At 33.2% G+C, this 20221-nt stretch overlaps 2 protein-coding genes across 7 annotated transcripts in view; one reads left to right on the top strand and one right to left on the bottom strand.

Moving 5' to 3' along the window:
* Positions 1 to 3485: 3485 nt before the first annotated feature.
* The window catches only part of LOC6041928 (isocitrate dehydrogenase [NAD] subunit gamma, mitochondrial), a 49159-nt gene continuing 32423 nt past the window's right edge, over positions 3486 to 20221 (top strand). For 3 of the 5 annotated variants that reach the window (XM_038259846.1, XM_038259845.1, XM_038259844.1), the window contains exons 1-4: positions 3487 to 3735; positions 3810 to 4643; positions 4705 to 4891; positions 6328 to 6403. In XM_038259846.1, coding sequence (XP_038115774.1) covers positions 3673 to 3735; positions 3810 to 4643; positions 4705 to 4891; positions 6328 to 6403 — 1160 coding nt within the window. In that variant the 5' untranslated portion in view covers positions 3487 to 3672. Of the gene's footprint in view, positions 3736 to 3809; positions 4644 to 4704; positions 4892 to 6327; positions 6404 to 6801; positions 6973 to 20221 lie in introns of those variants that run through there. The other 2 variants (XM_038259842.1, XM_038259843.1) reach the window with 2 other exon arrangements.
* On the bottom strand, positions 14423 to 16287 carry LOC119768769 (probable serine/threonine-protein kinase DDB_G0277071). Of its 2 annotated transcripts, none has more exons than XM_038259848.1 (10): positions 16133 to 16287; positions 15996 to 16073; positions 15882 to 15926; positions 15744 to 15815; positions 15654 to 15683; positions 15558 to 15587; positions 15440 to 15490; positions 15067 to 15114; positions 14973 to 15002; positions 14423 to 14917 (listed from the first exon to the last, which is right to left on the bottom strand). In XM_038259848.1, the coding sequence occupies exons 1-10, from the start codon at positions 16145 to 16147 to the stop codon at positions 14525 to 14527; spliced, it is 792 nt and encodes a 263-aa protein (XP_038115776.1). In that variant the 5' UTR covers positions 16148 to 16287; the 3' UTR covers positions 14423 to 14524. The 2 variants fall into 2 exon arrangements, with proteins under 2 accessions (XP_038115776.1, XP_038115775.1); XM_038259847.1 differs by having other exon boundaries at positions 16146 to 16287.

The following is a 20221-nucleotide window of genomic DNA, read 5'->3' as shown; positions in this document are numbered from 1 at the left end:
CTACTTTCTTTAATTTTTTTAAATTCTTTAATTCTTTAATTTTTAATTCTTTAATTCTTTAAATTCTTTAATTCTTTAATTCTTTAATTCTTTAATTCTTTAATCTCTTTAATTTTATTCTTTAATTCTTTAAATTCTTTAATTCTTTAATTCTTTATTCTTTAATTCTTTATTCTTTAATTTCTTTAATTCTTTAATTCTTTAATTCTTCTAATTCTTTAATTCTTTAATTCTTTAATTCTTTAATTCTTTTAATTCTTTAATTCTTTAATTCTTAAATTCTTAAATTCTAAATTCTTTAGTTATTCTTTAATTCTTTAATTCTTTAATTCTTTAATTCTTTAATTCTTTAATTCTTTGTTCTTTTTGATTCCAAATTCTTAGATTATGATTCTTAGGTTCTTTAATTCTTAAATTCTTAAATTCTTGAATTCTTAAATTCTTAAATTCTTTAATTCTTTAATTCTTTGAATTCTTTAATTCTTTAATTCTTAATTCTTTAATTCTTTAATTCTTTAATTCTTTCTTTCTTTAATTCTTTAAATTCTTTAATTCTGATTCTTTAATTCTTTAATTCTTTAATTCTTTAATTCTTTTAATTCTTTAATTCTTTAATTCTTTAATTCTTTAAATTCTTTTAATTCTTTAATTCTTTAATTCTTTAATTCTTTAATTCTTTAATTCTTTTTTTAATTAAAATTCTTTAATTCTTTAATTCTAATTCTTTAATTCTTTAATTCTTTAATTCTTAATTCTTTAATTCTTTATTCTTTAATTCTTTAATTCTTTAATTCTTTAATTTTTTAATTCTTTAATTCTTTAATTCTTTAATTCTTTAATTCTTTAATTCTTTAATTCTTTAATTCTTTAATTCTTTAATTCTTTAATTCTTTAATTCTTTTTTTATTGTTCTTTAATTCTTTAATTCTTTAATTCTTTTAATTCTTTAAATTCTTTAATTCTTTAATTCTTTAATTCTTTAATTCTTTTAATTCTTTAATTCTTTAATTCTTTAATTCTTTAATTCTTTAATTCTTTAATTCTTTAATTCTTTAATTTTATTTCTTTAATTCTTTTTTTTTTTTTTAATTCTTTAATTCTTTAATTCTTTAATTCTTTAATTCTTTAATTCTTTAATTCTTTAATTCTTTAATTATTTAATTTAATTCTTTAATTCTTTAATTCTTTAATTCTTATTCTTTAATTCTTTAATTCTTTATTTTTTAAATTCTTTAATTCTTTAATTCTTTAATTCTTTAATTCTTTAATTCTTTAATTCTTTTTAATTCATTAATTCTTTTAATTCTTTAATTCTTTAATTAATTCTTTAATTCTTTAATTCTTTAATTCTTTAATTCTTTAATTCTTTAATTCTTTAATTCTTTAATTCTTTAATTCTTTAATTCTTTTTTTTAATTCTTCTTAATTTCTAATTCTTAAATTCTTAAATTCTTTAAATTCTTAAATTCTTAAATTCTTTAAATTCTTTAATTCTTTAATTCTTTTTAAATTCTTTAATTCTTTAATTCTTTAATTCTAAAATTCTTTAATTTTTTAATTCTTTAATTTAACTTTAATTCTTCTTTAATTCTTTAATTCTTTAATTCTTAATCTTTAATTCTTTAATTCTTTAATTCATTAATTCTTATGATTCTTTAATTCTTTAATTCTTTAATTAATTCTAAATTCTTTAATTCTTTAATTCTTTTCTTTAATTTAAATTCTTTGATTATTTAATTCTTTTAATTCTTTAATTCTTTAATTCTTTAATTCTTTAATTCTTAATTCTTAATTCTTCAAATTCTTAAATTCTTAAATTCTAATTCTTAAATTCTTAGATTCTTAATTTTATTTTTAAATTCTTAAATTCTTGAAGTTCTTAATTCTTGAATTTTAAATTCTTAATTCTTAATTCTTATTCTTAATTATTGAATTCAATTCTTCAATTTTCTAGTTCTTAATTCTTAAATTTAATGAGTTCTTAAATTCTTGGTTCTTAAATTCTTAAATTTATTTATTCTTAATTCAAATTCTTGGATTCTTAATTCTTAAATTAAATTCTTTAATTCTTAAATTCTTATTTGATTCTATTCTTAATTCTTAAATTTTCTTTTAAGATTCTTGGTTTATTCTTAATTCTTAAATTTAAATTCTTAAATTCTTAAATTCTTAAGTTAATATTAAATTCTTGAATTCTTAAGTTCTTGGTTCTTAAATTAAATTCTTAAATTCTTAGATTTATTCTTAAATTCTTAAATTTTCTTAGTTCTTAAATTCTAAATTCTTGGGTTCTTAATTCTTCTTGGATTCTTAATTCTTCTTTTGAATTCTTAATTCTTAAATTCTTATTCTTAAATTCTTAAATTCTTAAATTCTTAAATTCTTAAATTCTTAAATTCTTAAATTCTTAAATTCTTAAATTCTCAAATTCTCAAATTCTTAAATTTTTAAATTCTTAAATTCTTAAATTCTTAAATTCTTAAATTCTTAAATTCTAAGTGCGACAAAGGGCAAAGGGATTTCAGATCAGAACGCGTTTTATGCACGCACACAGGGGGTAGCGAAGAAGCCGCCATCTTGGAAGTTCAGATAACAAACACTCAGAATCAGTATTATTTATATTACTTTGGTAACACGAAGTGTGTTATCCTGGTTAAACTCAAAAATCCCATGCAAATGTGTGAAACCAAACTGAAAAAATTGTATTGCCGATTCACAGTGTACAGGCGCACTGTTTGATCGACCAAAAGAAAAAAAGGAAAAAAAAGATAAACAGAAAAATCACTTTTTTCGATATAAATTTTTAGCCAATATTGGGATGGAATCCCCAAGGATATGATAGAATTTGGCATCAGCAACACAATTCACGTGTTTTTTTCAGGTATTTATCGTTTGAATTGCGGGAAATTTGAAAATCAAAATCCCAATGACAATGATTTGTTATGGGCTACCATTTGACAGCTAGTGCTTTTGTTGTGGGCTCTCATTTGACAACCGTGCTAATGTCGATTGTTGTCAGTTTGCTTTGGTCGGAATAGGGTTTCCATCCCCCCGCACGTACAAGTTAGACTACCATAAGCATTTGTAATTATAAATCGGGACTCCTGCAACCAAATTCAAACGAACTTCGGGACAATGTACAGAATGTTCAGTCAAACAAAACGTGTTTGTTATTGTTTACATTGCGTGCTTTCGTTTTTGTTTATTCAAGGTCAAACATTAAAACGCGTTTTTCTCGGAACGTCGAAATGGCGGGTGCGACAAGATAGCACGTACGACGACGTCGAGCTGTGCTCAATTGCTGAAAAATGATAAGAACTGCTTGATATCATTTCAGAGTGTTGTTATTTTACGCATTATGTTGGTCCATATATGAGAAACCCAAAACAGACTTCAAAACGACGCATCAAATGGGTACAATTTTGCATACATTCTGTCTTCTGTCATCCCCTTTTCTCTCTCTTCTCCCTTCATTCGCCGAACCAGAGCTGTCAAACACTCTATTTTCCTCCCTCGCGCAAAAATAAGAAAAACAGCTTCAAAGTTCTTGCGCTCGACTTGCTGGTGGCCGTCGGTTCTGCGTGTTTTTCAGTCACATATTTTTTCCCCGGGACAGGGCTTCTTCCTAGATCGTTTTCCGCACACAGTGGTTGAAAACAGCAGACAGCTCAGATGGCTCTCCGATTGTTCCGTGCCGTCGGCCAGGACGTGGTCGCCCCGATGATCTTCAAGCGGGTAAGAAGTTTTCCTCGGTCGGTGGGGGGGAAATTATGTAACTTTTCTCCCGTTAACTGTGGTTTGTTTCGCAGGGTTGCGCCGTGTCCGCGTACGAGCTGCAGCACAAGGTTCCGGTCCAGCGCAAGGTGGAGCAGATTCCAAAGGCGCAGTATGGAGGTAGACATACGGTGACGATGCTGCCGGGCGGTGGAATCGGTCCGGAGCTGATGAGCTACGTGAAGGAGGTGTTCCGGTTTGCGGGGGTTCCGGTAGACTTTGAGATTGTGGACATTGACCCGGCTAGCGAGGGCAACGATGACTTGGAGTACGCGTTGACTACGATCAAGCGGAATGGAGTGGCGTTGAAGGGTAACATCGAGACCAAGTCGGAGGCGACGGGAGTGTTGTCCCGTAACGTGGCCATCCGTAACGAGCTGGATCTGTATGTGAACGTGCTGCACTGCAAGTCGTACAACGCAATTCCGGCGCACCACCAGAACGTGGACGTGGTCATTGTGCGGCAGAACACCGAGGGAGAGTACGCGATGTTGGAGCACGAGAGTGTCCGCGGGGTGGTCGAGAGCATGAAGGTCATTACGGTGGAGCACGCGGCTCGTGTTGCCCGGTATGCGTTCGAGTTTGCGCGCAACAACAACCGCAAGAAGGTGACCACCATCCACAAGGCCAACATCATGAAGCTGGCCGACGGGCTGTTCCTGAAGGTGGCCAGGGATGTCGCCAAGGAGTACCCGGACATCCAGCACAACGACATGATCATCGACAACTGCTGCATGCAGCTGGTCTCGAACCCGCACCAGTTTGACGTGATGAACACCACGAACCTGTACGGCAGTATTACTTCCAACGTGCTGTGCGGCCTCATCGGGGGCGCCGGTCTGTTTTCGGGCCGAAACTACGGCGATCACGTGAGTGCAAACCAAACCCATTTGGCGATCACCTTCTAATTCAACAACATCTTGCTTCCAGTACGCCGTGTTCGAGCCCGGTACCCGCAACACCGGCACGGCCATCGCCGGCAAGAACGTGGCGAACCCGGTGGCGATGCTGCAGGCCGCCGTCGATATGCTGTACCATCTGGGGCATCGCTACCACGCCGATTGCATCTCGGACGCGATCCACAAGACGATCGAGTTTGACGGCATTCATACGCCAGGTGGGTTGAACTTTGCGTAACCAATGTATTGCCTTAAGAAGATCCCCGTAAAAATCGTCAATACAATGTGCCGCTATAAAAAAACGGAACTGCAATAAAAAAAATCCAAATAGGGGAACAGCATCTAATTCCAGCGTGCCTCTAATGTTGGCAGGTCAGAACTTTGACATTCAATTAAAGCTAATTCAACTGAAATCGAGTGATAAATAGCTCAATAAGAAGTAAGCAAGCAAGTTTCTAGCAAAAATTTTGCTAAATTAGTTGTTTAAATAGTGAAAATCAGACAATTGGATGGAGTTAGGAGCGAGTGCTTAACCTGCCAGACATACGAGAATTTCCCCTATTTTTGAAAAGTTCTAAGCCTTTATAAGCCAATCTTTCTCGAAAATAACATTTGAGAAGGGCGTAAGTTATTTAAATATTTTTGCATTTTGCAATTTAAAAATTACTGTATCTCGAAGCCGTTGCATCGTTTAAAAAGTGGTCAAAGACAAACTTGTAGGAAATTGGACGGGCTTTCTGAAAAAAAAAAATACACTGAAATAAAAATACACGCCATTTCTATGAGATTTTTTGATTTTTAAGTTTAAAATCAAATTTTGAGGTGAAGTAACGATTTTTTTTCGTTCATAATTTTTGAGGAAATAGGCTAAAATACAAAAAAAAAAAAGACTGACAAAAAATGCAGGATGGTATGTTTCTTCAAAAAAAAAAGTACAAAAATCATTTACTGAAACTGTTTTTTTTTTCAAAAGTGCTCTAAACATCAAAATTTTCAAAACCCAAACACCAGAGTCGATTCTCCAGACAATTTTACATAAAAGTCTCCATATTGACCATTGTCCTAAGTCCAATCCTTGTGAAGTTACAGCGGTTTAAAAAATAAAAAGGTCGGAAAAATAGGTTTTTTGGTGGTTTTTGGTAATTTCTATATGACAGACTTGCTCGTCCAATTTCCCATAAGTTTGCCTTTGACAGCTTTTTAATTTGACTCGTTTTAATATTTGCATAAGCTTATTTACTTTTCAGGTTTCTACCACAACCACAAATATTCTATTTTCAGTTATGAGCAATACATTTAAGCTTATTTCTGTTTGCCCATACATCCAATTTGCTTTAAAAATACTTTGCATTTGAATTTCAAAAATAATTTTTTTTGGTTTTGTAAAAATATCCACTCCGCACTCCTCTTTTTATACGAGACTCTCAAAAATTGCACATTGAGACCAATCAAGTCCAATCATCACATTTCAAAATTGGACAAAGTTTTGTTCGCGCGACAAGTGTGCCAACTGCGGTGGCAACTGCACAGCCAACTTGAACAGGTGTAACTTTTCTGCGCTTGTTTTCCCACTTGCGAAACAATAACTTGTTCTAAAAACTGTGGCAATTTTGACGTACTTACAATGGTTCACTTTCATCATTCTTTCTTGCAGATTTGGGCGGCCAAAACACCAGCACAGAAGTGATTCAGAACATTCTGCAGCACCTGGCGGAGAAGAGAACCTACTGGTAAGTGAGGGCGCTTCGAGTGCGCAACCATGTAGTACTAACAGTTGCGGTGCAAATTTCATCTAGAATAGTCGAAATTTGTACTAACCTCTTATTTGAATTGTTTGATTGGCAATGTTGGTTTTCTGTAGGTGTTGTAGAATTATTTGGAGAATGTTTGATTGACGCGCGTTTGGAGTGAATGAAAGTTTTGAGTGTGTCTTTGGTGATTGACATTTTAGATTTAGAAAAAAAAAACAACTAATAATCAAATAGCGATAAACATTTCACTAGACTAAAACCGTAGCAATAGTGTGTTAAACCAACGTTTCGCATTTCTTTTCTCGTTTTTTTCTTGTGTCATTTTCTCCATCTTTTTTAACATGCTAACCCAACCATACGTTTACACCGATCTTCAGGCATCACGGAGGGATGCCAAACGACCTTTAATTCCTTAATAACTGATATTAACAGAGCCCGAGATTGATAACTTCTTCGGTGTGAATAATTTCCCTTATTTTTCCTCTCTCGCTGTTTGAGAGACTGATTGTGATTCTTGTTTTCTTTATGCCATCGATTATGAAATGAAACATTGCTGTTTTAATAAATATTACAACATCGCTGAAAGGATAATATCACTACTGTTTACAACTTTCAACTCTTTTTTTCCTGTGTAAAGTTTCAAATTTCAATTGTAACTAAATTGTAATGAAAATCGGAATATCACCAGTCATTTATCGAACATTTATTTATGAACGACGTAACTCTTCTCAATAGGGTCCAAAAGGCCATTTTTCAAATAAATTGACAAGACAACAATTTACGATGGATCAACTATGGTTCCCTTGGAACGAGCTGTCAAGTAGGATGCTTTCCGCCTAGAAGGGCCGTGAAGTTAAAATTGATCAACAAAATTCAATTTCATATCATTTGCGGTCGTACAAAAGGCCTTTATACTCAGAAAAATAAGCTTTATCGTTGCAAGCAATAACATCGCGAATTTAAGCTGCTCGAGGTTCGCCCTGCCAAACTCACAGTCACAGCAAAATATTAGGTAATTCGCTGGGGGGTCGAATTGTCTTTTGCAAGCAGAACATAACCAAACTTTACGGCACCCTGCGCAAACGTCAAATCAACACAAATTGCTGCCGGATATTTTTCCGGATCTCTCTCGGAAAAGATCCGGCAGCAAATTTGAATGGTTTGACGTTTTACGGAGGGTACCAAAAAAGGGTAAACAAAACACTTCGTGCATCAGCCAATAGAGGGGCTCAAAAGCGGAATCGTTTTGACCTGTCAAAGCGGAACTATTATACTGAATTTTTTTAATTATTTTCTGAAAACTGCAAGATGAAGATGAATTTTGAGTTTTTGCTTTTTGGGTGTTTTTCAATACCCCTGACTCAAGACGGTTTTAAAAACACCCAAAAAGCAAAAACTGGAAAATTGGTTTATTGGACCTTTAAAAAAAAACTCCAGAAATGTATTCCCCTGCGTTTAGCATTATTTTAAGCACGTTTGGGTTGATTTAAAAATCTTTTGAATTTTTGAAAATTTTCGATGTTTAGTATCACAAAAAGGTTTTTTTTCGCTTAAATTTTTGTTTTCGTCAAATCTTCCATTTTTCGAAAACTAATGATTGCTAAACAACTGAACTAGTGTAAAATGCATTTGGAAACACTTTTTCATGTTATTTCAATATTTATATTTTTTTGCTTACATCGCTCGACAGGAGGTTTAGGGGAAGGAGGGACGCCTTGAGTGAAAACAAAAATGAAATAAATTAAAATAAATTTTGTTGTTAAATTATCATAAAACGAAACACACCAAAATTCAGCAGAAAAAAGCACCCAAAAGTGACAGAAAAGGTATAAAAAAGTTGTGAGTGGCTATGTTACAGACATGACCAGAATTACAAAGAACCGCTGACCTGAGCTGAACCAGCCTTCGGCTGTTAGCTCATTAATAAGATAAATAATAATAATAAGTACCGGTGTTTTTTTTTTTATTCAAAACTTTGCCAAAATCAAATCCGATTTTTTTTGTTGTTGTGAATTTTGTTAAAAGAAAATCTTTTGTTATTTTTTTTCTCAATATATTTATAGATTAAAACCACCGTTGCGTGGCTGCTCCGTACCAGTCGTCGTCGTCTTTAGCCGTTTGAGAAGCTTCCTGGTTGGCGGAAGTGTTGAAGTGCCTGTTGTTCGGTGAACTTTGTTCCGTTTTTTGGTTGTTGTTGTTGGATTGGTAAAGATCTCTTGTAATTCCACATTATGACCAATTGTTTGCCTTAAGTGCGTTGTGTCATTATTTGCCGTCTCATTCCATGAAGTATCGGCTAAATTTTCAGAATTTAATTTGTATGTCCCCTGCAGAAAGTGAAATGTTTATTTTCAAAAATGTATTTTTATTATTTTGTTTTTTTAATTAAATTTTAACTTACATATCGTAAATTTTGTGGTAGTTTTGGGCTCGAGGTTGTTTTAAGCTAGAAATCAATCAAATCAAATCAATTCAAACAGTTACAAATCCGAATTTTATTCAAACCGTGATTGAAGATTTACTGATGAATCCACATCTTATCTTTATTTTGGAATTTTCATCAAGCTTAGACATCGCAATAAATTCACCATTATCTCGGTTGTAGCACCCATAAAGTTGACCCTGGGAGAACATTTAGACTAGAAATTTATATTTAAAGACTTCAACATCGTACCATAACAGTTTGAAAAACTTGCTCAGCTTTTGCCGCCTCTACTGGTTTTTGGATGGTTAATATCATCTCATCAGCGAAGCCACAATATTTGATAAAGCTTTTCGGATCTAGTTGTGGGATAGCTCTGTAGAGTCAGTAAAAACTAGAAGGTATAAGAAGCTTACCATTTACGCGGCCAGTATTCGCATCGTAGCACAGTGCTTGTCGCGTCTGGAAGTTTATTGAATTATTTATTGATTTCTTTTTTTTTCTTTAGGAGTTCTGGGCAAACCTGAGTGGTGGATTGATTTTTTTTTGTAGTATGCAAATTTGCCTGCAAGGTGAATCCATTGTGGTGCAACTGAGATGAGGCGCAATGAGACATTATGTTTTACAAGAAAAAAAAAGTATTTTGCTTACCAACGCAAAAAATGTCACAACCGTCAAACTGTTGATCATATTTTAGACTGTTTTGAAACAACTTAATGAGATTTTACAGAATCCAGTGTGCCCCATTATTTGCACATTAAGAAATCATTAGGTACATTACTAAATAATGTTAAGCACGAATTTCCGTATATTGATTTCAAAAAAAAAAAAAAAAAAGATTAAAGGTTTCAATTTTCATGAAAAGAAGGTTGATTAATTCTGTAGCATTTCGCAATGTTTTTTCGAGATTTTTATTTAGTATTTTTTTTAAATTGGGATGAAAATTTGTCAAAAGAAACCATAAAAAAACTTGAGAAGGGATTTTCTGATCGATTTGGTGTTTTCGGTAAAGTTGTAGGTAATGTTTAGGGCTTTTCAGAAAAAAATAGGTACATGGGTTTTCCCCTCTATTTTGTATTTGTTTTTTTTTATCACTAAAAGTAGAATTAACAAAATATTTTTTTTGAATTTTTCGATATATTTTAGGACGCATCAAAAAGGCATCTTTTCCGCTAGAGTTTAGGGTGGTGCAAAATCTAGTACAGGCGTACAGGAGACATGCATTTCTACAAACATGATTTTTGGGATAAAAATTAATATATTGTCGAATAAAGTTTCAAAAATGATGTTTTGATTATTTGCACTCGACAAAGATTTAGCAATTTCGTTTTGATAAATAAAATAGGTTACACTAAAGTTTACATTTTGTTAAAAATGATCTGTTCATGTAACCGATGCATTCGCGGGTTGAAAAATGAGGGCTAATTTGGTGACACTGTAAGACCCCCCTTTTCACAAAATGCATGATTTGAGATATCTCAGCAACTAGCAGTCCGATCAACAATGTAGGGGAGTTTGGGGTAATATGGACAGGGGGGGTAATTTGGACACCCCTTTAAAAATCACGTTTTCTTCGGATATAAAGTGAAAACGGCAATTTAAGTGATAAGGCTAGTACTAGTTATGGCCTAGGAGTATGGACAAACCAAAAAAGTTGGAATAGGTTAAGTAGTTTTGGTGTAATAAGTAAAAGTTTCCAAAGGCCGGTTGGCACTGCCTTAAATTCTAATATTTGAAGGTTAGGAAATAAGGTTTTGCAGGTGTTATATGGCAAAAAAGTGGACATTTTATGTTTAAGGGGGTTGCTTGGACGATGCCTGCGATATGTACGTATAAAAATTGTGCATTTTATCCATTTTTATCATCAAAAATTGAAATTTATGATAGAATATGCTATGGGGGTAATTTGGACATGGCTTGTGGGGTAATTTGGACATACCTGAAAGTCTACCTGTCAGGCAACAAAAAAGTAACTTTCATGGTTGGATGAGTTTTTAAAGCGATTTAGATAAATTTAGAGGGATTTAATATGTCAAAACAATCAAAAAGGAATGTGAGCAATGAGAACTTTCACAAAACCCCTATTTTTTTAATTTAGATAAATTTATTCCAATATTCGAATTGATGAAAATCTGATTACTGTACATTTGGCGTTCAACAAGACTCTAAAGTTGATTGCTTTTAATTAATTTCTTTGACATTTCTAATTTCTATGCTGGTTTACAATAATATTTAAATTTAAAGGGCTGCATTATGTAAAATTAAAAAAATATATATTTTCAGGCTAATAAATTCTATATAAAGATTGATTTATATAAACATAAACGATACCTTAATCACTAAAAACTATACTTGTGCCCAATCCAGAATCAATGTTTAAATCATTTCAGTATTAATGATTAAATTATGTATACTACACTGAACTACTTATTATCTTCCTATTGAATTATAGTTCTATCACAAAATCATTATTTAAACCTTTGATGAAATATTGTGAGCAAAACAACACTTCAAAATATAAAGCAATTACAAAACCAGGTTGAAGGATAAAAAATATGCTCAAAAAATCAAATGTTAAACTTATTCTTCAACATGTGTCCAAATTACCCCTCAAAAGGTGTTCATATTACCCCACAAGGTATGTCCATATTACCCCACAAGGCATGTCCAAATTACCCCATAGGGGTGTTCATATTACCCCAACACAAAAATGTGGGGGTAATTTGGACACCTTTTAATTTTTGCGATAAAAATGGGTTTTTCATCAAAATTTATCGAAATAAATGACATTTTTCCATCAAATATGGGCTCTATTATCCTCTGGTGTCATCCACATTCCTTTAAAATATCCATACAGCCCGTGACAGAGCAATTTCCTTAGGGTGCCAGAATCGACCCAAATTGAAAAAAAAAAAATTTTTGGTCATATTTTGGGTTTAAATGATAATTTAACATGGAAAAAAAATCGGACCCAGCCACCACCTAGTTTTATGAGGGTTTTATGGTAGCACCTTGATTGCCTAATAGATTTATTTGGGGATTCTCCGCAACCAATAAGCATGAGCTAAATGATAGGTTTTAACAAGGTTTTATGCCTCGGACATAAAACCTTGTGACAATAAAAGCTAAATGGCTTTCAATAAGGTTTTATGAAAGTTTTAAGAGAGTCTTGAAAACCCAACGGCAATGTCATGCCAAATGGTTTTATCGCAAGCTTCTTTAAAACCCAGGGTGGTTTAGCTGTCAAGTGCCATTAGGCATGCGAAAAGCTTACTTGAATCCACAAGCTCCTGAAAAAGCTTTTAACGCGGCCAATTAGCAGTGCATAAATATGGCGCTAAACGCGTGTTCTAATTGAATGTGATTGACCGCCATCTTTTTTGAAAAAATAGAGAACTGAGAGATTTGGTTAAATTTGACGAAAACCCTCATTTATATGAATTTCTGATATAATTAATATTGCGATATATGATTAAAAATATTTTGAAGATTTTTTTCAATGAATTGCAACAAAATATTTTTTAACATTAAAAACTATGTTTGAGCAATTCCAGCTCAAATCAGGAATTTTTCTGATACTTTTGTGCCCGACCCTCTCCGATTTCAATAAAACTTTGTAGACATGTTATCCTAGGCCTATAAAAGCCATTTTTGTGCATATGGAGCAAATAGTACTCGAGAATAACATTTGAGAAGGGCGTAAGGTATTTAAATATTTTTGTATTCTGTAATTTAAAAATTACTGTATCTCGAAGCCGTTGCGTCGTATCAAAAAGTGGTCAAAGACAAACTTGTAGGAAATTGGACGGGCTTGTTGAAAAAAATACACTAAAACAAAAATACACGCCACATCTATGAGATTTTTTGATTTTTAAGTCTAAAACTTAAATTTGAAGGTGATGTTACGATTTTTTTTCGTTCAAAATTTTTGAGGAAATAGCCTAAAATGTTACTAAAAGACTGACGATAAATGCAGGATGGTATGTCTCTCCTGAAAAAAAAAAAAACAAAAATCATTTACTAAAAATGTTTTTTTGAAAAGTGGTCTAAACGTCAAAATTTTTAAAAACCGGTAGTGGGAATCGATTCTCCAGACAATTTTACATAAAGTCTCCGTATTGACCATTGTTCTATGTCCAATCCTTGGGAAGATACAGCGGTTTTAAAAATAAAAATGTTGAAAAAACGGGATTTTTTTGGTTTTTGACAATTTCTATATGACAGACTTGGGTTTTCAGTCTCATAAATATTTTTAACGGAAAGCTCGTCCAATTCCCCATAAGTTTGCCTTTGACAGCATTTCAATTGGATGTAAGGGCTTACAGATATAAGCTTAATTACATTGCACTGCTACACTGCTACACTGCTAACTGAAAATAGAATATTTTTTTCAGTGTGGTAGAAACCAGGATAGTAAATTTGATTACGTAAATATAAAAACGATATAAATCAAAAAGCTGTCAAAGGCAAACTTATGGGAAATTGGACGAGCTTTCCGGTAAAAATATTTACGAGACTGAAAAACCAAGTCTGTCATATAGAAAATGCCAAAAACCACCAAAAATCCCGTGTTTTCAACCTTTTTATTTTTAAAACCGCTGTATCTTCCCAAGGATTGGACATAGGGCAATGGTCAATATGGAGACTTTTATGTAAAATTATCTGGGGAATCGATTCCCACTACCAGTTTTTAAAAATTTTGACGTTTAGACCACTTAAAAAAAAACAGTTTTAGTAATCGTGACATCACCTTCAAATTTAACTTTTAAACTTAAAAATTGAAAAATGACATAAAAGTGGCGTGTATTTTTGTTTCAGTGTATTTTTATCAGAAAGCCCGTCCAATTTCCTTTCAAGTTTGTCTTTGACCACTTATTGATACGATGCAACGGCTTCGAGATACAGTAATTTTTAAATTGCAAAATACTAAAATATTTAAATACCTTACGCCCTTCTCAAATGTTATTCTCGAGTACTATTGGCTCCATTTACACAAAAATGACTTATACAGGCCTAGGATAACATGTCTACAAAGTGTCATTGAAATCGGAGAGGGTCGGGTACAAAAGTACCAGAAAAAATCCTGATTTGAGCTGGAATTGCTCGTTTACAAAATAATGATTTTTGGCTCCATCTCGCCTACATTTATCAATAAAATTTCAACCGCAGCTGGAAACTCTTGACTAGGTTTTAACAAAGGTTTTATCAAGGCTTTGAGGACGTTGTTAGGATTCAGTTGTAAAGCCTTGAACTCCTATGTAGGTTTTATAAATAGGTCGTGACAACCTTTTGCGGAGGTCCTTCTGGGTTTTAACAGAGGTTTATCGGGGTTCTGGGGAGGCTGTTACAACTTAGTGGTTTTAATGTTGTTTTTGGCTGATAGGTTTTATAGCGTTTGTGACAGCTTTGATAAAGCCTAAAATGTCACTTGGGTTACCTGCCTTAAAAAAAGTCTAATTCCAAGTAAATCTTGATTTGAGCAAACTGTGGAGATTTTCCCTTATCCTGTTGAACAAGTCGAGCATCAACAATCTGGAATCTGATTGGTTCTACTTCCAATTATTCCTATGCAACCAACGAAATCCAACGAAGCGAAGTTGGAAAGATTTTTTTTCTTAAAAAGTCTAATTTAAAGAAATTAACATGTTTATTGAAAACTGATTCATTCCACTCATCAGTTAGACATTTTCCGGCCCAACGGTGGTCGTTTTCCTGCGCTTCAGCCGACGTCTGGTGGTGAGGGCCGGATCGATGGTGGTCGTCTTGCGACGTTTCAACCGCTTCCGAGTTACTTCCTCGACGGTGGTCGCGTCCGGAACCATGGTCGGCAACGATACCGTCCAGGCCGTGTTGTTGCTCGCGCTCAGGTCGTCGTACAGTTCCGGCTCCTCTGTGGTAGTTAAATTGCCGTAATCTTCGTAGTCCTCAGTGGTAGTGCTGGTTGTTGGCGCAAATGTAATCCCGTATCCAACAATCATCGTGGAGTCGAACGAGCTGAAATTTGTCGAGGACGGCGATTTTGGTATTCCGATTAGGGTAGGCTCGGAAACCCTTTTTGTCAAATCTGCAAACTAAAGTGGGAAACTATCATAACTTTTTTTTATGAGAAACTAGAACTCAACTTACAGGACTGTTGAAAAAAAGCGCATGCAATGGCTGTTTAACAAGGTTTGGTGGAGGTTAAATGATTTGAAAAACAAATAAAAATAAACAATTTTACCTTTGGGGGTTTATCCGCTCGTGGAGTAGTATTCTTCATTTGAGCAAGCTGAAATTGTGAATTATTTGGGTTTTGTTTTTACACCCACAGTAGACGGTCATGAGTTAAAAGATCACGGCTACATTTGAGTCCGTTCATTGGTTCATTCAAAGTGGCCTGTACTGGTAAATGCCCACCACATATTCATCGAACCGATTTGGCCGATACAGCAAAGGCACAAATTCGATAAGTCAAAGGTCTCGGGATTGAATCGCGTAACCGGCACTTTTTGAACGGGGGATTTTTTGAAGAGTACCTTTTTACTCTTAGTCCGTGTTCTTTTTCCTCACGAATGGGTAAACATTTGGTTACCCTGGGTAGGTTTGATGCTCACCTTCTGCGTAGTGGTGACTGTTTTGCCCTTTGCTTTAGTAGTTTGAGTACGCTTTAAATTGCAATATGTTAAAATAACACCCTACAAATGTTTTTTTTTTCTTCAGGAAGATACTAACCTTTGGGGTTGTTTTTTGCAACTGCTGATTCTGTGGAAAAAAAAGTATACATTTTTTAAAAGGGAAGCTTAATTCAAACGGTGTTAATTGCGTTACCCTGATAGGTTTGGTGGTTTGTCCATTTCGCTTGAAAAAATGAAACATTTTTGCACAATTTTAAATTCGTTGAGGGTGACCAAACCTTACCTTGGTGGTTGTTGTAATTCTGCTACTTGCCTTTGTAGGCCACTGAATGATTGGTTGATTCTTCGAGTTTGCCTTGCAAAAAAAAAAAAAATCATGCGATTTTCTATTTCAAGTGCTTAATTTCTGGATAATTGTTACCTTCGTTGTCAATGGTTTGAGCTTCGTTCGAACTGTAGTTTTTGGCTGAAATTATGACGGTAAATTTATACAAAATGTCTTTGTTTTGTTTTATAAGAGCAAATCTCAACACACCGCTACTTGGCCAGGTAGAAAAAATCTAAAAGAGGGGGAAATTTCCGAGGAGGTGATGTTTTCCACTTGCGAAGATTCCTGGAATAAACAATAAAATTAAACAATTAAATCTCACCGATCGATGAACAGAGCATTACTAAACACACTGACATTTTCCACCAGGAAAAGTGAAATCAGCAGCGTTACCAGTGGTGCAATCCTCATGACTGTCAACAGAAAAACTGACTTACGAAAGGTGTGGATGAATGGTTTTGATACAACTAGATACAGCAATTTAAAATTCATTTGGAAAATTGCTTCCTGTTTGTCGAAGTTGGCAACTGACCTTTCAAAACAAAACAGGCTTTTTATTGTGTTTTAAAAACTCATAATTTTGATGCAAATTATGACTCAGGCCATTGCCGTTCGGCTGGAATATGGCAACCTAGGCTGGTCATTACTGAAAAATTACCATATTTTTTTTCAAGAACAATTTTGCTGGTTTTTTCCGTACAATTTTGTGGACTAGTCATACAAAATACCAATGTGAATTCTAATCTAATCTAATCTAACCCTAGCGCAGCCAGTCTTTCGAGGAATGCCTTAGGTTGATTGACGCCTAGCATCTTCTTGTCATTATCAACATTTGCAGTGCGCCATTGCATAAACATGCATTGAAACATCACAAACGTCGAAACGGCCAGGCCAACTGCGTAAAGTTTACCGCAAAGATGATTCGTTGAATTGGATTGAGTTTGAACACGAATGTTCAAATAGCAATACATTTCTGAATCTACAGGGGAGGAAGAAACGTGGGGATCCCCCGCTCACGTTCCTGTTTATTTAGGAAATTGTTCGTTGGGAGCCACCATGCTAAGAAGTTTTGGTGCTCCGGGACCCTCGAGGATGGGACATCGTATTTCCACAAATGCCCTGGACACTATTTGCCATGGTTATAGCGCCACAACTCGCTCTATACAAAATACCAATGTGAATTTTCGAAAATCTGTATCTTTAGAACGAATTTTTTAATCGTTTTTTTTGTCTTGGGCAATTTTGAAAAATCTAAATTTTGGATGATTTTTGTACACGGAACACACATTTTTTCCGATAATTAAATTACTTTTTTTCTAAACTATTCAATGCAACCCAGTTTTAAAATTTTAGATCAGTAATTATTTTTTATTATTGAAATTGGCCCATTAATTGCTGAGATATTGGCGTTGTGGAACGCTGTTTGGGTGAGACTTAGAAGATATATATTTTCCTCTTTCTTTTTCTTTTACCCACTGTATCTCAGCAACCAGAGTTTCAATATCAAATGGTTCTTAGACAAATTAATTGGAATTTTTCTGAACCTTTCTAAAACTGACAAATAAAATTTCCAGTGACTATCTCCAAAACGGTGCATTTTATCAAAATTTCTGCTAAGTACTGCTCGATTGCAAGTTTGATTTTACATTAGAGCTTTTCTTTTTTCTTATTTTTAATTTTTGTATTTTTTAATTCGACTGAAACTTTTTCGGTGCCTTCGGTGCCACCATTTTCTTATGTCGATATCTCAGCAACTAATTTTCCGATTTTCAATGTTAAAATATGAAACATTCGTAAAATTTTCTAATCTTTTCGATTTTTTTTTTAATCAAGGCTAACATTTCAAATGGGCATACTATTGAATGTTTGGCTCTTTTGGAATGTTAGTCTTGATACGAAAAATATTTTAACATTGGACATCGGACTGTTATTTGCTGAGATATCGACATAAGAAAATTGTGTTTTTTTGGGGTGAGACTGTGACTATTTTTTTTACCTAAAAATGGCAATAATTTGAAAACGGTGCACTTTATCATAATTTCACTAAAGTACTTTTTGATTGCAAATTCAATTAAAATTTTTGCGATCAGTATTTCGATTTTTTAGAAAAAAAAAAACTAAAAAAGTTTCAGCTGGATTAAAAAATACAAAAAAAAAAACCAGTGACCGAAATCTCAGAGTATTTATCACCAGGAACTAAAGCCAAAAAAAAAAAAAAAAATGAAAAATAAATGGAAATAAACAGTGAAAATATAATGATAAAAAATGGATATACAACTCGGTCGCAACGACTTTGTTCGTACTCCTCTGTGGTTCAACAGTTGCAGATTTTTGTTTCTCAATAAAATTAAAAATATTTTTTTGTAAAATAAATGTAAAAATTTACATTTTTTCCGTGTACATTTATTTTTCTAAATAGTTCCCATCAATATTAAAATTTTGCCGAATAAAAAATACAAATGTTGAAATTTCACGAAATCGGCTGAATTCGTAGAGAATTGCTCACCTGCAAGAATGTTTGAAAAATTGTTGACTTGGTTGATTGGACTGCTGGTTGTTGAGATACAGCGTCTTAAAGTTCGAATTATGTGAAACATAAGATATTTTCAGTGTCACCTAAGTAGTCTTTTTTTCAAATCGTGATATCTTGGAAACTTTTATTTCCATTTTAGTTTTAATTTTAACTTTTATTTTTTTTATTAAACTTTTAGTATATTTCTGTTATTTTTGATTGAGCAACTCTCCTCCAAAATCGGAAATGGATTTTATTTATATTTTTTGATTTTGCTCATACCTTGTGGGGTCCTTCCCTATGACCAAAGAAGCCATTTTGTGTCATTGGTTCACCTATACAAGGCTACATAAATATTCGTAACAAATGTAACTTTTGAGGGAATTTTCTGATCGATTTGGTGTCTTCGGCAAAGTTGTAAGATTGATGAGGACTATTCAAAAATAGAATTAGGTACAGTAGTTGTTCGGTAACTGGGCTGAGAACGCAGCCCAGTCACCAAATGTTGCTCGTTAACTGGGCTAAACAAAAAAATAACGAAGGGACCACCGATGCATAACATTTTCCAGATGAAATATAAAAATACAAGTTACTCAAATTTATTTACAATGCTTATTTTTCATATTTCTTTAATTGTAACTTGAAATTGAACAAAAGTTTGAAAAAAGTTTTTTTATTTATTGAATATGATTTTTGCATCCATTAACCCCTTGGTCATTTTGGTCTGTTTTGGTTTTTTGACGTTTGTTTGCTTTTTAAATGGGCTACGGCCCAGTTATCGAGCGCCCAGTTAGAAAGCAGCCCAGTTAAACAACGCCCAGTTACCGAACAACTACTGTACACGAAAAAAATGTTGCCGGTTTATTAAGGCCGATGATGCAAATATTTTTAAAAGTTTTTGTCCCACGGCTCTGGCCGGAGTCAAGGGGGGGGGGGGGGGTGGCAAAAAAATAAAAAATATAAATATTAAAATAACATGCCATAGTTTAAACATTTGCATGGAAAAAGTGTTTTAAAATTTATTTTACACTAGTTCAGTTGTTTTGCAAAAAAAAGTTTTCAAAAAATTTGACGAAAACAAAAATTTTAGCGAAAAAAAAAAATTAGCGATAGTCGAAAATTTTCAAAAATTCAAAAGAAAAACATGCTTAAAATGATTCTAAACGCAGGGGAATTCATTTAAAATTTATTTTAACTAATTGCAGTTAAATTTTTATAAAAATATTGAGGTTTTTTTGAAAAAATATTTTTTTGCCCCCTGATTTTTCGGGCCGACATTGAAGGGGGGACAAAACTTTAAATAAAATTTGTACCAGCCTAAGTTTTTTTCAAAAAAAAAAAAAAAAAAAAACAGTTTCCCAAAAATCGAGGCTTTTATTTTTGATTTTTTTTAATGTTTTTATAAGTTTCAGACAATTTTTTTTTACTTCAGTTTTTAATTATCAATCAAATTTGCAATCGAAAAGTACTTGACAAAGTTTAATTTAATTGACAAATTCACGATTTTCGATTAATTTAAACAGTGTTCATCATTATTCATTATCAATTCCTAAAAATATTTTTTCTCCAAAAAGTTATGAAAATTTTCAATAAAATTGCCTGAGACACATTGAAAATTGAACCTCTGGTTGCTGAAATATAGCGAAGAAAGGAAATAAGAAAATTTAAGTTTTTTAAGTCTAATCCAAAAATTTCCACATTTTCTAATGACAATATCTCAGCAAATAAAATAAAACATTTCGACGCTGTCGTGCCAACTTGTCGCACGTCGCATTTTGACGTTCCGAAAAAAACGCGTATTGATGTTCGACCTTGAAAAAACAAACAAACGAGAGCTCGCATTGTAAAAAATAACAAACACGTTTTGTTTGGTTGAATTTGGCTGCAGGGGTCCCGAGTTATGATAACAAATGTTCACGGT

The sequence above is a fragment of the Culex quinquefasciatus genome, chromosome 3 (genome assembly GCF_015732765.1).
Source record: "Culex quinquefasciatus strain JHB chromosome 3, VPISU_Cqui_1.0_pri_paternal, whole genome shotgun sequence".
NCBI lineage: Eukaryota > Metazoa > Arthropoda > Insecta > Diptera > Culicidae > Culex > Culex quinquefasciatus.
Note: the sequence above shows the minus strand (reverse complement) of the source record. Positions and strands in the feature narration are given on the sequence as shown.

Coding starts and splice junctions, on each gene's coding strand:
- LOC119768769 (XM_038259847.1), bottom strand. CDS start 16,280: ATGAATTTTAAATTGCTGTATCTAGTTGTATCAAAACCATTCATCCAC. Junction 15,115..15,439: donor CAGTCACCACTACGCAGAAG/GTGAGCATCAAA, acceptor TCACAATTTCAG/CTTGCTCAAATGAAGAATAC. Junction 15,003..15,066: donor GAGCGGATAAACCCCCAAAG/GTAAAATTGTTT, acceptor CTTGTTAAACAG/CCATTGCATGCGCTTTTTTT.